Source organism: Sceloporus occidentalis, unplaced genomic scaffold (assembly GCF_023333645.1).
Source record: "Sceloporus occidentalis isolate IW3139 unplaced genomic scaffold, rSceOcc1.0.p SCAF_5, whole genome shotgun sequence".
Lineage (NCBI taxonomy): Eukaryota > Metazoa > Chordata > Lepidosauria > Squamata > Phrynosomatidae > Sceloporus > Sceloporus occidentalis.
Window position 1 is genome coordinate 46,126,692 of NW_028316985.1, and position 14,311 is coordinate 46,141,002.

The 14,311-nt window shown below is 36.7% G+C and overlaps 1 protein-coding gene across 11 annotated transcripts in view; it reads left to right on the forward strand.

Moving 5' to 3' along the window:
• Window positions 1–12,684, forward strand: part of ATP2B1 (ATPase plasma membrane Ca2+ transporting 1) — an 82,005-nt gene extending 69,321 nt beyond the window's left edge. For 4 of the 11 annotated variants that reach the window (XM_089523981.1, XM_089523983.1, XM_089523986.1 and 1 more), the window contains 7 exons: window positions 511–702; window positions 901–1,114; window positions 1,296–1,507; window positions 4,395–4,502; window positions 5,514–5,696; window positions 6,002–6,088; window positions 9,829–12,684. In XM_089523981.1, coding sequence (XP_089380107.1) covers window positions 511–702; window positions 901–1,114; window positions 1,296–1,507; window positions 4,395–4,502; window positions 5,514–5,696; window positions 6,002–6,088; window positions 9,829–10,143 — 1,311 coding nt within the window. In that variant the 3' untranslated portion in view covers window positions 10,144–12,684. Of the gene's footprint in view, window positions 1–510; window positions 703–900; window positions 1,115–1,295; window positions 1,508–4,394; window positions 4,503–5,513; window positions 5,697–6,001; window positions 6,171–9,828 lie in introns of all 11 variants that reach the window. The other 7 variants (XM_089523987.1, XM_089523988.1, XM_089523991.1 and 4 more) reach the window with 3 other exon arrangements.
• The last annotated feature ends 1,627 nt before the right edge of the window (window positions 12,685–14,311 follow it).

The following is a 14,311-nucleotide window of genomic DNA, read 5'->3' on the forward strand; positions in this document are numbered from 1 at the left end:
TAGGCAACCTGCGGCCCAGCGAGGCCTTGGGACCGGCCCCAGCCCGGTCCTGCCGCCGATTGCCGCCGGGGCCTTTGGGGGGCAATTGTCTATAGAAGCCTCAGAAAAAAGTATTTATATTAACATTTTTTTAAAAATCAGCAAATTTTTTCACATGTCCTCCATTTTTTAAAACAAAGTGTCCTCCATTTGAAAATGGCAAGATTTCATTTGAGCATTTACTTGATAGCTGCAAGTGAGTAGATTGGAAGAAGAAGGGTCGAGCCCTCCATCTTTGCCCAGGATAAAGACAAAGCAGGTCACTGGAGGCAAGTCTCCAACTCCAGACCCTCCTAAAAATGGAGCTGGGTGCTTGAATACAGATAGATTTCTCTGTTCTGGACTACCCTTTGCAGGCTGGTAACTGTCTTGTATGCTTATCTGTAAGGTTTTCATATACAGTATATGGAATGTGGAAATGCTGCTTCCTTCTCTTGTGACTTTGTATTTGTTTTCTTTTTACTTTTTCAGGGTATTGCTGGAACTGATGTAGCTAAAGAAGCTTCTGATATTATTCTTACAGATGACAACTTTACAAGCATTGTTAAAGCTGTAATGTGGGGACGAAATGTATATGACAGTATCTCCAAATTTCTTCAGTTCCAGCTTACTGTCAATGTAGTAGCAGTAATTGTTGCTTTCACAGGAGCATGTATTACACAAGTAGGTATTATGTACACATTTTCCGTTAATGGTGTTGAAAATATTCTCTTAATGACTGATATAGTAGTTGCCTTTCGACATGATTTTACTAGAAGTAGTCTTGAAGCACAGTACCATACTTCAATAGAGAAAGTGTTTACTGCAAATTTTTCCCAAGATATTTGTGTTTATGTATTAGGAAACATATCATTTTTATAGGATTCTCCACTTAAAGCTGTTCAGATGCTATGGGTAAATCTCATAATGGACACATTGGCTTCACTTGCACTGGCAACGGAACCCCCCACGGAATCTCTCTTGTTGAGAAAACCTTATGGTAGAAATAAACCTCTCATCTCGCGCACGATGATGAAGAATATTTTGGGCCATGCTTTCTACCAGCTTGTGGTTGTCTTTACACTTCTTTTTGCTGGTAAGAATGCTAGACTTCTATGCTTACAACTTTTTCAGAATCTGTTGGCTTTATTAAAGAGGCTGCTTCTCAAATGGCTATTAAGTCATTAACTATAATTGTTCAGAATCAAAGATTTATGGAAATGCCTTACATCATGCTAAATTCAGATTCTACCATGCAATCCATCTTTCATTTGCAGGTGAAAAAATCTTTGACATCGACAGTGGAAGAAATGCACCTCTCCATGCCCCTCCTTCAGAGCACTATACTATTGTATTTAACACATTTGTGATGATGCAGCTTTTTAATGAAATAAATGCCCGAAAAATTCATGGTGAAAGAAATGTTTTTGAAGGAATATTCAATAATGCCATATTCTGTACTATAGTTCTTGGCACTTTCATTGTACAGGTGAGTAGACTGTTGAACTTTATTGATGCAGAGTAAATGTTTTTGACATTTACATTGGCAAGTATTTTCAGTATGTACCAGTGTTGAAATAGGTCTTTCCTGGACAGATTAACATAGCATGTGATTAGATGACAGTTTTAGAAATGCACCACTTTTGGAAAATTAACTGATAAATAATCTATCACTTTCATGTCTGGATCTAATGTTGGGTTCCCTCTTCATTGGCTGTGTTAACTATGGCTGGTGGGAATTTGGTTCTAAATGTCTGGAGTGTTCCAGGTATTACAAGACAGACATTAACAGAATGTTGTTGTTGTTGTTGTTGTGTGCCCTCAAGTCATTTCCAATTTATGGCAACCCTAGGGCAAATCTATCACAGATTTTCTTGGCAAGATTTGTTAAGAGGAGGGTTGCCCTTGCCTTCCCCTGGAGCTTAAAGCATGTGACTTGCCCAAGTTCACACAGCGGGTTTCCATGGCCAAGCTGGGAATTGAACCCTCGTCTCCCAGGTCGTAGTCCAACATTCAAACCACTGTGCCATACTGGCTCCTGTAACATTTTATTTAAAACTACTGTTGTATTTCCATGTCTGGCTTTAAAATCTATAAACTATTGGTTTGCTTGCTGAAATATGTACAAGTGAAACATTGCTCATGTACTCATAACTTTATTGATTATAGTAGTTAGGATTCAAATCAGCATGTAAAAGAGTTAATAATTAGGATGTGTATAGTTTTGTGCGGGTTTTTCAGGCTATGTAGCCATGTTCTGGAAGAGTTTATTCCCTAGGATGCCTGATTCCCATTTTTCTGACCACAAGAGCAAATTTAATATTCTAATACTGTAACTGTGGTTGGTGAGTATTTTAGAATTGTTAGTGGGGTTGGCTTTCATAATACTGTTGCCAGGCCTGGTTCCTTGTTGCTATTTGGCATCAAGTTGGCTTCAGTCAATGAGAGCCCACCCTTAGCTTTGGTTATGAGGGACATACTCAAGTGTTGTAGAATCTTAGCTACAAATTTTTTTATTGAGTCAATCCATCTGTCTTCCACTTCATCAAGGACTACCGTCCTTTCCAGTGAGTCTTGCCATCTCGTGGTTTATCCAAAGTATGATAGCCTCTGTTTAGTCAATTTGACTTCTGTTTCAGATTTAATTTGGTCTCATACCTATTTATTTATCTTCTTGGTGGTCCATGGTAGCTCTTCCTCAGCACTACATTTCAGATGAGTTTATTTTCTAGCTGTCAGCATTTTTCATTGTTGAGCTTTTACAACCATACATAGAAATCAGAAATATATGATCCAGATGTATTTTTATACTTGAGGATCTTACGTGATTCCTTTTAGACCTGCCTCTCCAAGCCTTAAGCTTATTCTGATTTCTTTATTGGTCGTCATTTTAATTAATGACTGAGACAAACTGTTTGAATATCATGGTCATTAACTTTAAAGTTACGTAAATCTTTTATGGCCATTATTTTGTTTCCTTAATATTCATCTGCCTTTGCACTTTCTTTCTGAACTTTCATCAGTATTCATTCCAGCTTTTTTCTATTTTCTGCCAGTAATACAGCACCATCTACATATCTCAAATTTTATACTTCTTCACCCAATTTCCACACCTCCTTCCTCAGAGTTTACTTTCTCTATATGTATTCCACATATAAATTAAACAAGATGATAAACTGCAGCCTAGCAGCCTAGCCTGACTCCCTTGCCACTTCAAAATTATTCTGTCTCTCCATATTTCATCCTGACTGTGGCCTCCTGTCCGGAGTATGGGTTACACATCTGGACAGTAAAATGTTGTGGCACACCCATTTCTTTTAGAGCAAGTCATCATTTTTCATGATCTATGTAATTAAAGGCTTTGGTGTAATCTAGAAAGCACAGGATATTTTTTTTTCTGAAATACATTGGTGTAATTCATTAGGCTCCACGTGTTTGAAGCATGATCACTAGTGCCGCTTCCTTTTCTGTTGCCAGCTTGAACATCTGGCATTCTTCAGTCCGTATATGGTAAAAGTCTGTGTTGTAAAATCTTGAACATTTCTTTTCTTGCATGAGTGATCAAAGCAGTGGTCCACTTTCTTGGGACTTGGAATCTATGGTGGTTGTTTCCAGTGTGTGGGTCATTGTTTTTTTTTTGTTTGTTTTGTTTTTTTCATATTTGTTGTCAGGTTTTTGTTATATTGGAATGGACTCTATAGGTTGAAACTTCTCTTGGTTTGTCATCTGTTCCTCTTGATTTTTCTTCCACATGCTTACACTTCCCTTTCTAATAAAATTGGGATCTTTCTCAAAATGTTTTTCCTTGAAAGAATCTGTTGTTCATTTGTGGGAACACACCTCAGATGGTTTAGGACCCCAGAAGGGGATGTTCATTTCTGTTCTAGCCTGCTTATGTTTTGATGCAATCTTGGGAGATTGTTCTTTGGGTTTCCCAGTCCGTCTGACTGCTGGCAGGTGTGATCAGCAAGTCTTCTCTGGTGGTAGTGCCCCATTTGTTAAATTTCCTCTGCCAAGCAGCTTACTTGCTGCCAACGTTTGTCTCGGTTATTAGAAATTCTGTAGTGTATATATACTATACATTTTCATTTAAAAGATAAACATCATTACTCTTTCTGTGCAGGCAAAGATGTTTTATTGTTTCCAGGATTTTTAATGAATGCATTTTAATACATTTTATTTGTGTTTTAACTTGATGTGTAAACTGCTGTGAAAGCTGTACTAAACAATAATATTGAAATATTTTAACAGTAAAAATAATGACTTTGGAATAGGTTTTTCTGATACTTTTGATTGTACTGTTAACTTAGACACAGACCCCTAAATTGATTATTTACTCCAAGTAGCCAACAAATACTCATGATTTTTCTTAACAGATAGTTATCGTGCAGTTTGGTGGGAAGCCTTTCAGTTGTTCAGAGCTTACAGTAGAACAGTGGCTGTGGTCAATATTTCTAGGAATGGGAACACTTCTTTGGGGCCAGGTGAGTGATCCTTTTTTCCTCTGTGTGCAGTTTGGTTGTTGAAATCACAAACATTGTGTTACAAAAATGTATTTGTTTATATCCTCTGTAAGAGTGTGACTTTTTCCACTGTATGCCATTGCTTGATGTCATACTACTTGAAACTAATTTGAGAAAGGAAGCATTTGATATAATCTCTTCCATCTGCTTCTAGTCATCAGTTATTTTGATAATTCTGCTGCATTCAAATATATGCTAGTATTTTATATATTACTTATGTTGTTGTTATTGTTGTTGTTGTTTTTCTGTACCACTTATGAAAGATCAAATATGAGGTAATAAATTAGGCTAAAGCAAAAATACTGTGTCGTAAAAACATATGGCTTGGTCACAGTTCAGTAAGATCAGGTGTTAAATCCCTGTTTAGTGACGGAAACCTACTAGGGGAACTCAGTTTGGTGCAGCCACACTAAATGCACTTTCTTTAGTAGAAAGAAGGCAAGCAACAGGTGACACTGCTAGTAAGGATTCCATTGCTGAATATGTGGTTAGGCAATGATTTACATAGTGAAATAGTTCTTCAAGTAGGTTAGTTCCATGTTGTTCAGGGCTGTGTATATGAATGAGTCTGGTCTGTTCATAAAATGGTGATCAGTGCAAATCTTTCCTCATAGAAATTATGTGCTGTTGATATTTGCTCAGAAAAATGGGCATCTCCCATCTTATGCCAACTGCATTCACATAGAATGAATCACAATAATCCACTTTCAAGGTTACCATTTCTGAAACACTATGGCCAGGCACCTTTTGATCCAGGAATCATTATATTACTTGAAGCTGATAATTTTTTGTGCCATGTTGACTAGTTGCTTAGTACCTGGAGTCCTCTGAAAAACTTCCATCCATTGCTTCATTCCAAGGGAAGATTAGAAGTGATTAATTTTAAAATATTTGATTTCATTCTTAAACACAGGTTGTATGGTCCGTGTAGCCTTTATAAACCCATTAACTTCCTTTTTTTCATGATTGTAGTTGATATCAACAGTTCCAACCAGTCATTTGAAATTCCTTAAGGAAGCTGGCCATGGAACACAGAAAGATGAGATTCCAGAAGAGGAGTTAGCAGAGGATGTAGAAGAGATTGATCATGCTGAAAGAGAACTACGGCGTGGTCAGATCTTGTGGTTTAGGGGCCTAAACAGGATACAAACTCAGGTATGGTCTTGGAAAAGGTAGGAGACAGTGAGGGTTGAGGGTTTGAGAAACTTCTCATTGATTTTGGTTTGGGTGGTAATCCTAAACTGTGTGACTGAACTCTTCTTGACTTGGGTAAATGGCGGTCTCTTTAATTTCTCAAATTCTGCCTTGACTTCATCTCTTAATGCGCCTCTTGCTTCTACCCCTGCTCTATAAAAGTGCCTTTTTTCTTTACTTTTTATGTGTTGTAGATGGGATGCTCCTTTCTCTTGTTCTCTCTCTCTCTTGCTGAGCAAGCTGTCACAATCTCTGATTCCTTGCAGATGGATGTAGTGAATGCTTTCCAGAGTGGAACTTCCATTCAGGGGGCTCTAAGGCGGCAGCCTTCCATCGCCAGCCAGCATCATGATGTAACAAATATTTCTACCCCTACACATGTAGTATTTTCCTCTTCTTCTACTACTACTACTACTGCTTCTACTACTGTGGGGTGTGAGTGTGTGTTCCTAAGTGCATGAATTTAACATTTCTTAACATTTCCTAATCCACACACCTAACGTTTCATTCTCTCCTTAAGTCTTTAAACTCATCATAAGGCTTTTCATAATTTTTTCTTCCCAAATGGGAGTCCTCACATTGCTTTTTTTTCTTGGAGGACTACAACACAGGTGGAACAGTTGTCATAGTGATTTAAAGTGAAAGCTGTGAGCTTGCACGTATTGTGCCTTCACTTTTGCCCACACGACAATTTTTTAAAAAAATAAAATAAAAAATAATTGTTATAAATATTTGAGTATATGCCCTCATGGCAATAAGATGTACCGTATGATTCACTGACATGTTTAAAGCCATTCTAATGTAGCTGACATCAAGAAACTTGCTAATGGGAGAAAGATATCTTAAATTATAATCTGTGACTTGGATAGACTGGGAACAACACATTCAAGTTCTAAATGTAACTCTATCAGTTGGTCTTTATTCTAACCTGAAACTTGAGGATGTATGTTTTTGTTTTAGATTAATTTTTTCTTCGCTTTTTCCATGCATGGAATTTCCCAGAGAGTTGGATGCTGGGTACTAATTGAGATTTCGAAGTACCTATATAGAATTGTTTAGATTTCAGTCAAATATACTTACTAGATCCAAAGAATGAATTTCATTCCAAGTTTCTCTTGGCAAGAATTTTGATTATTTTAAATCACTTCTCTCCTTCTAGCACTCTGATAACTGATAACTTTCTGATAACTTTCCCCAAAAAAATAAATCAGGGCAATAAACACATATGCTAAAATCAACTGTGTGTATAAGCTAGAATCTTTTTGTTTTTGTTAATACAGTCTTTAACAAGTTGGGGTCTTTAACAAGTTGGGGAGAAATTAAATTTATTTGTTAAATAGAAGGGCCTGATTAAGAAACATTTTACAAAAATACTGCTTGTCACAGAGAACTTCGTTTTCATGTAGTAAAAAGGGTAAGTCCCGTAGAGGAGGCTTGTTTGAAAGGTCTTGTACTTACTAGAAGTTTGATCTTTATCAGGATCTGTAACATGTTTCTTAATGCTGTGAGTTTTGTATGTCTTTGGTTCCCAGTCCCAGAGTTATGTTTATTTGATTATCAGTCTGTTTGAAACTGAAATTACCCAGCAACTTTGTTCATCCTGGTTCTTCCAAGATGTTTTGGGCTTTTGGATCCCATGATTCCTCAATGTAATAGTATAAACTGATAGCCCAATACATCTGGAGGCCACATGATTGGTGAAGGCTGATATAGTAAAAAGAGGACATCATATATTGGACATTAATATTAATTATTTCTAATATGATAATGGATGCTGTTTTCATTTATTGTGTCTAATATACTACTGAAAGTGTAGCCATAAGCAACTTTCTCTGTTGCTTCCTGTGAACAGTTTGGTGAATGTCTTTTGGTTCATACGGTAACTTCTTTTCTAGGAGAACAGTCTTTAAGTCTGTTGGATTGATTGCCTACATATATTGCTACATGAGTATTCATGTAAATATCCAAACTTTAAACACTTGCACAGTCTTCCTAATAGCTCTTCATGTATTAAAAAATGCAACACAAAAAAAATATTCAACATTTTGAAATGGCCTGTAGTTTGCTTCTGTGCATTAGATCAAGAAAAACAATTTGATGGACTGAGCAGAACAAGAGTTTGATTGAAGTAGTCAAAGTTTTGTTACTAATGTAGAATTTAAGCATAACATCAGGGAAGGGAACTCGTGTCAGACTGAAGTTGTCTTTTGAACAGACATATCATATTAGAAGAACAATCCTCATGGAAGAGGGAAGTTGTTCAGGTTCTTTCCCTGGAAGAAACTGATCTTTTGTGTAGATGATCTAAAGCACTGTATTACCCAAACTGGTTGACAGATTTTGACTTCCTTCCTTATTACCTGAGGAGGTGATGTTCTAGGAATACTACATCCACTGTTACATGACAAGTGTTCAGGATAAACGGAGCCAGCATTATGTAATGGTTTGAATGTTGGTCTACAACTCTAGCAAACCAGGGGTTGAATCCCTGTAGCAATATATGTTCACTGATAGAAAACTGTTGGGGGACCATGGGCAAATAACACTCTCTCACCTTCGGAGGAAGACAACGACAAACCTCCACTGAATAAATCTTCTCATGAAAACTGCATGATAGGTTTACCTTAGGGTTCTAACAAATTCTAGATAAAAGGCATGCATAAATTTCCACTAGATTCTGGTTGTTCTGGTCCCATCAGTAATAGGTCAAAGTTACATGCATCACATGTGCAAGCTCTTACACCTATCTTCATTTCACAAAAGTTTGTTCTTAACGTACAATATGTCTTTTTATGCTTCAGTGGATGGATCCACACTAGAAAAAAAAATCCATACCTACTTCAATTCCAATGCTGATGAAACACAATATGGCATAAATTGGGTGAAATATGGGCAAAATATTGTGCACTGGATCTGGATTATTTTGGTGGTGTGGATTCAGCCAGTAAATTCGGAGGCAGATAAATGGGCAATTGATGCTCTCCTCTATTTGGTTTAATAGTGGAAACGATACATGTAAGATATTTAGGGAAAGAAACTGGAAATCTATCAAGAAATACCTGATATAGGATTAAAATTTTATTTCCCAACGGATAGGGAGAGATCCTCCTTAGATTGGGTTATAAAAATCCTGATCTAAACTTTCACAAGAGACTGAAGAATTAAATGTTAGCATTAAATTAATAACTTTCAAGAGTAATAACTTTATCCAACATAAAAATAAAAGTTCTCATTTCCCTTAACTAGATTAGTCCATTGCAAAAAACAAATTGGTCAGTTTTAAACATACAAATTCTGAAGAGTATCTTTTTAAATGCTGCCTTTTTCAGTTGGTGTCCATAAAATAATTACACTGTTTCTGAATGCTAAGAATATCACAGTCAACATTTGAATCTCTCTACATAGATCAGATTTCATTATGTTTTTGTCTTCATTTCAGTGTGTATACATGGAAATATAGTGAATGTCTATACGTGCATACAAAGTTACTGAAACAGTGGGTGAAACCTGTGCATCTTATGCATATTTCATCTTATATTTCTTCTTGACCATACAAATCATGGTCCAGATTACCATGGCAACATTCTGCATGGCATATACTCAAATATTTGCATTTGTAGAGGTATTTTTTGCATGATATTAAAAAGAAATTTTGCTTATGATGGCCTGGTTTTTCATAGTTATAAATAGCAATTCCCAGCATTGGGAAAAAGTAATGTCTAACTTTCAACATTCCTGCCATTTTTAGGTTTCAGAATTTTAATATTTTGCCAAGTTGGTTACACTGGAGAAGATTTTTCAGATTGGCTTAATTTTTGAAATCATTTAATTCATATTTTATAAATAGCTTTAGTTTGGCTTTGTAGATTTGGCTTTTTTTACAATGTGCTTGACATTTCTATTCCTACTGTAGCCTGACAGTGCTCTACTGAAATGCTTCTTATATTTTTTTTACAGTTTATTGCAAGTTCCACTGCATTACATACAAATTCAGTTCACTCATGTCTAGCTGTTTGTGGATTCAAACTCATAAAACCGTATTCCCTTAAAACAAATGTGCTGTATTCTAAATGTATGCTTTTCTCACTTGCAGATCCGAGTGGTGAATGCATTTCGTAGTTCCTTATATGAAGGATTGGAAAAACCTGAGACACGAAGTTCAATCCACAATTTTATGACACATCCAGAGTTTAGAATAGAAGATTCTGAGACTCATATTCCTCTTATTGATGATACCGATGCTGAAGATGATGCTCCAACAAAACGCAACTCAAGTCCTCCTCCACCCTCTCCCAACAAAAATAACAATGCAGTTGACAGTGGAATTCATCTTACAACAGACTTGAAGAAGTCTGCTACCTCTTCATCCCCAGGGAGCCCACTACATAGTTTGGAAACATCACTCTGAAAATAAGCTGAATGTTAACACATTAGCTGCATTGTAAAGAAACAAATTGAAACTGGGTCTTCTTCACTCATGGTGATGGACAAGATGGTATTCTTGTCTGGGACTTCAAAAGAAGATACACTTGTACGAATGTAGATTTATTTTTTTAAAAAAAGCTTTCCGCAAGACTTGAGGGTGCTTTTGGGGTGGGTGGGAGTAATAATGAACTCTGACAGATAAACAGATAAGTGACCTGTGGATCATCAACTGTACTTAAGAATGGCCCTTAAGAATGTCTTAGCAGAGCTTTAGTTTCTCATTCCTTTTGAGGAGGGGCTGAAATGAGCAAAGTAGCCCTGGATCACTGAATTGATAACTTTCATTTCTGCTGTTGGCTGTTAATAATTTGGATTATTTATGTTTATAAATGATACAGATCTGTTTACAAGGTTTGTAGATACTTTTTTGTTCCTGTTCATAGATGGGAAGCTTCCTTATAAATGATGCAGAGAAGAAAATTAGTCCTTCAAATACTGCTGTATTTTCAGGAAAGGGTGTTTCTATTGAAACTGTACTAAATTTTTGCCTGCAACTTGTTAAATATTGTAGATAAAATTGCTACTACTAATAGCCAAATAGGTAACACTAATGCTTTGTAAAAAAACAAACAAAAACAAACAATGAGCAGTGGTGTTCTAATGAAGTTATGGCCTCTGTCCTAATTAGTTTCTTAAACATTTACTACTTAATGGTTTTGAAACAACTGTAAAAATTTTTAAAATGAGAAACTTACTGAATAACTTCTGTTCAAAATTTAGTAGAGGATTGTTTAATGCAGGACAATGTGATGCATTAAATGTGATAACTTTTGTTATCTCAGGCAAAATGGATTAAATCAAAATACATCAGAATCTTAGTCCTTTTTGTTTTTGTCTAAACACAGTAGCTTATTGCTGTCTTGGTGAACTGTGAGTGGAGCCGTTTATTTTTATGATCTTTACAGCATGAGGGCTGTTGGCATTGGAAAGTTCTGAGTAGGTAGCGTATGTGTTTCTTTTTGTTTTGAAATTCATTTGTGTAAAAATAAAATCAGCCCTTTTGTTAAAATAAAAATGCAGCAATGTTTTTTACAGGATTCAGCATCTCTGCAAATACTACGCTAATTGATCTTGGTTGCGACATTTAGGAGGAAGGTTAATGAAAGTTGTTCCAAAAATATTAACTACTGTCATTGGTGAAATAAATGAAACAAATAATTCAGTCTGTAGACTTTCTCAAGGCTATAAACACTGATAGCAAAGTTTGTTCTCTTAAAAATTTAACTTTGGCTACTGTGAAAAAACAACCAGTACTTATGAATGTAGTCAGATGGCAAATATGAAATACTTTCTTAAGCAATCCTCTGGGCCCAAAACTAGACCAGACTACAAGAAGCTGAGTAACATTTACCCTGAGTCTTTGAAAACTGGAATGTTTCTAACAGAACCTTCTTTACAGTCCATTCCTCATCTTCTTATTTCTTTCCTGCCTCTTAACTTTTTTCTCGTCCTGAAGGTCTTGCATTTTCCTTTTTGCTAGTGAAGCCAAATCAGGAACAGGAATAGGCTACTCAGGGAAGTAGTTTGATAAAAGCACTATCAAGTGGTAAAGTGAAATAGGTCTGTTTGATAGCCATTCCTTGATTTGTATGTCTGGTTTTACTCTTCCAAATGGTATGTTATTTTTAAAAATCTTTTTGTAAGAGCAATACTTTTCTAATAAGGGAGCCTAGTATGTCTCACTTGTGAATATAGGTATTTGCTTGCCCTTTACCATAGATAATATAAGCCTGGTAAAGCTAGGATTGACATGAAAGAAAGAATACAGCATACCATATATATACTATGTAGAATGAAAAATATCAACATGGCCATAGCTTATGAGTATTGGTTTGATTTTTGGAGAATGCCTGAGTCAGACACACACTTGTCATAGTTAGATATTGTGATACTTAAAAAAAAATTAGGATTATGATGTTCAAAGAACACATTTTTCAATGGCCAATATATATCTGTCCTTGAGGTTTTGCACACATTGCATCCCACTGCCAACCACTCACTCAGGTTTCATGGATGATTTTCTCCTTAGACAAATCTGGTACTCACTCTTCTTATAGTCACATTTGTACTTTACATGACAATCCCTCCCCCCTCCCCCCCAGGTTCTGTCTTGTAACTGGAAAAGAAATTGGAAAAGCTAAGTATCACCTCCCATAAGCAGGAGAATAGTGTGCCTGCAACATATATAGAGAAAATGAATTTAACTATTGAAACTATCTCAGCTGTGTGAGATTCAATGTAATAGTATTTGTCGCCTTTTTACCTTGATATTTAAACAGAAACCTGTTTTTTGTTCTGTGTAATGGTGGTCATGACTACACTAATGTCCAAATTTTACTGTGAAATCTACATTTCAGACCTCTGGAAGAAGTTTAACTGTAGACTTTGTGCACAAATTAACCTTTCTGATCCTGTTGACAGCAGTACATTGAATCTTAGTAAAAAGTGTAAATGTAATCTAAAACCAGGAATAAATTGTTCAATAACCTGAGTACTGTGAAAGCAAGATACCATAACATCATAGTAGTTGTCAAAACAATCATTTTTTTGCTTTTCAATTGCTGAGCCCCACATTTGCTCTTTCTGGTTGTAAGGCCTACTTAGCTTGCTTAATGTAAAATAAATAAATAAATGTGCTGTTTATCTGTCTTTGGATGGGGACTGAAATGTTTGAAACTATTTTCTTTGAAATATATAACTTTATTCTAAGTAAGCAACCTACTTTGTATCTGTTTCTTAATCGTTGTGGGTGATATATACTGTACTTCAATCATGGACAGAAGGTAGATGGGGATATAAATCTCCATGTGATTTGCAATAGATTGTCAAAGACTTCTGTTAAGTATGGTAGCAACAGCTAAGACACTTCCTTCCCTGTTTCCTGGGGAATAAATGCTTGCATGAAGAAACCAGGAGTGGCATATTGTCTGAAAGATCTTGTGAGGTAGGTTCTGTATTAATTATAAATGCCTGGACAGAGCATACAGTTGGGGCAATCTCGGTCCCTAAAGGATGGCTATGTGCCTCCTGGAGCCACACTTTTGCATCTGGCTCTGGTTGGGTAGATATTAAGGCTCTGGTAAAACAAAGCAAAAAAGTAGATTCCACAAGTCTCGTGTCTGTTCATCTCTGCTGTATTGGAAAAAGGGTTCTTATTTATATTGAATTGTCATTTTTCAAGGTTTCATCAGAAATATAGGGGAAGTAGACTGAGTAGTGAAGCCAAACAAACCAATACTTTAAAAAAATCTTAAACAGGTAACTTCAAGTGAGAGTAGGGACTTATAGTGAAAGCATAACTAGAGATGGGTCCCAATTTACCTTAGAATTGCATTTCTGTATGTGTTATGTAAGTTGAGACAGATGTAAATGGGGCGGGGGGAGCCAGTTCCAAAGAGGATCAGGATGATGTGGTCAGACGAAGTAGCTAGGAAGTTAGAGGTACTACTCGGGCTGCCTCCAATTTTGGAGGTTTAAATCATGAAACAGGAGAGTTTACCTTTTCCAGGCTAGAGCAATGTGCAGATGCTCTGCAGAGGAACCAGAAGGGGCAGGGTTGAGCTGTGTCCCCATCACAACTCCAGCACCTAAGCAGGCAGAGGGAAGCCCTGCCTTTTAGAAGATAACACTGGAGTTCCTAAGCAACCAAGCAGAGAAAACCCCTCCCGTGCTTCTTTCTCCTCATATTCCCCTTTATAGCAGGTAGAGGAAACCACTTCCTTCCAGCAGTGCTAAGACTGTAGTTGCTTTCTCTCCCTCTCCATTCCCTCAACCTTGGCAGATAAAAGAAATTCATCCCAGTCAGCTTTTCTTACTGCTCAAAAACTCCACGCCAAAACTCCACAAACAGCCTCTCTCACCTCACTTTCCTCTCCTACTTCACTGAGCAGCACAAGCACCCTGGGATAATTATTTACAGTATGACTCCCCATGCCCATGGGGAATACATTCTCAGACCTGCCACAGATAATGAAAATTGCAAATATATTTCTGGTGGAAGTAGGGAGGCCATATTTTTTCAGATGTGGGTAAGTGAAATTGCAGGTACTGGTCCTGCAGATATGGGGGGTCGTACTGCATTTAATTTCTGG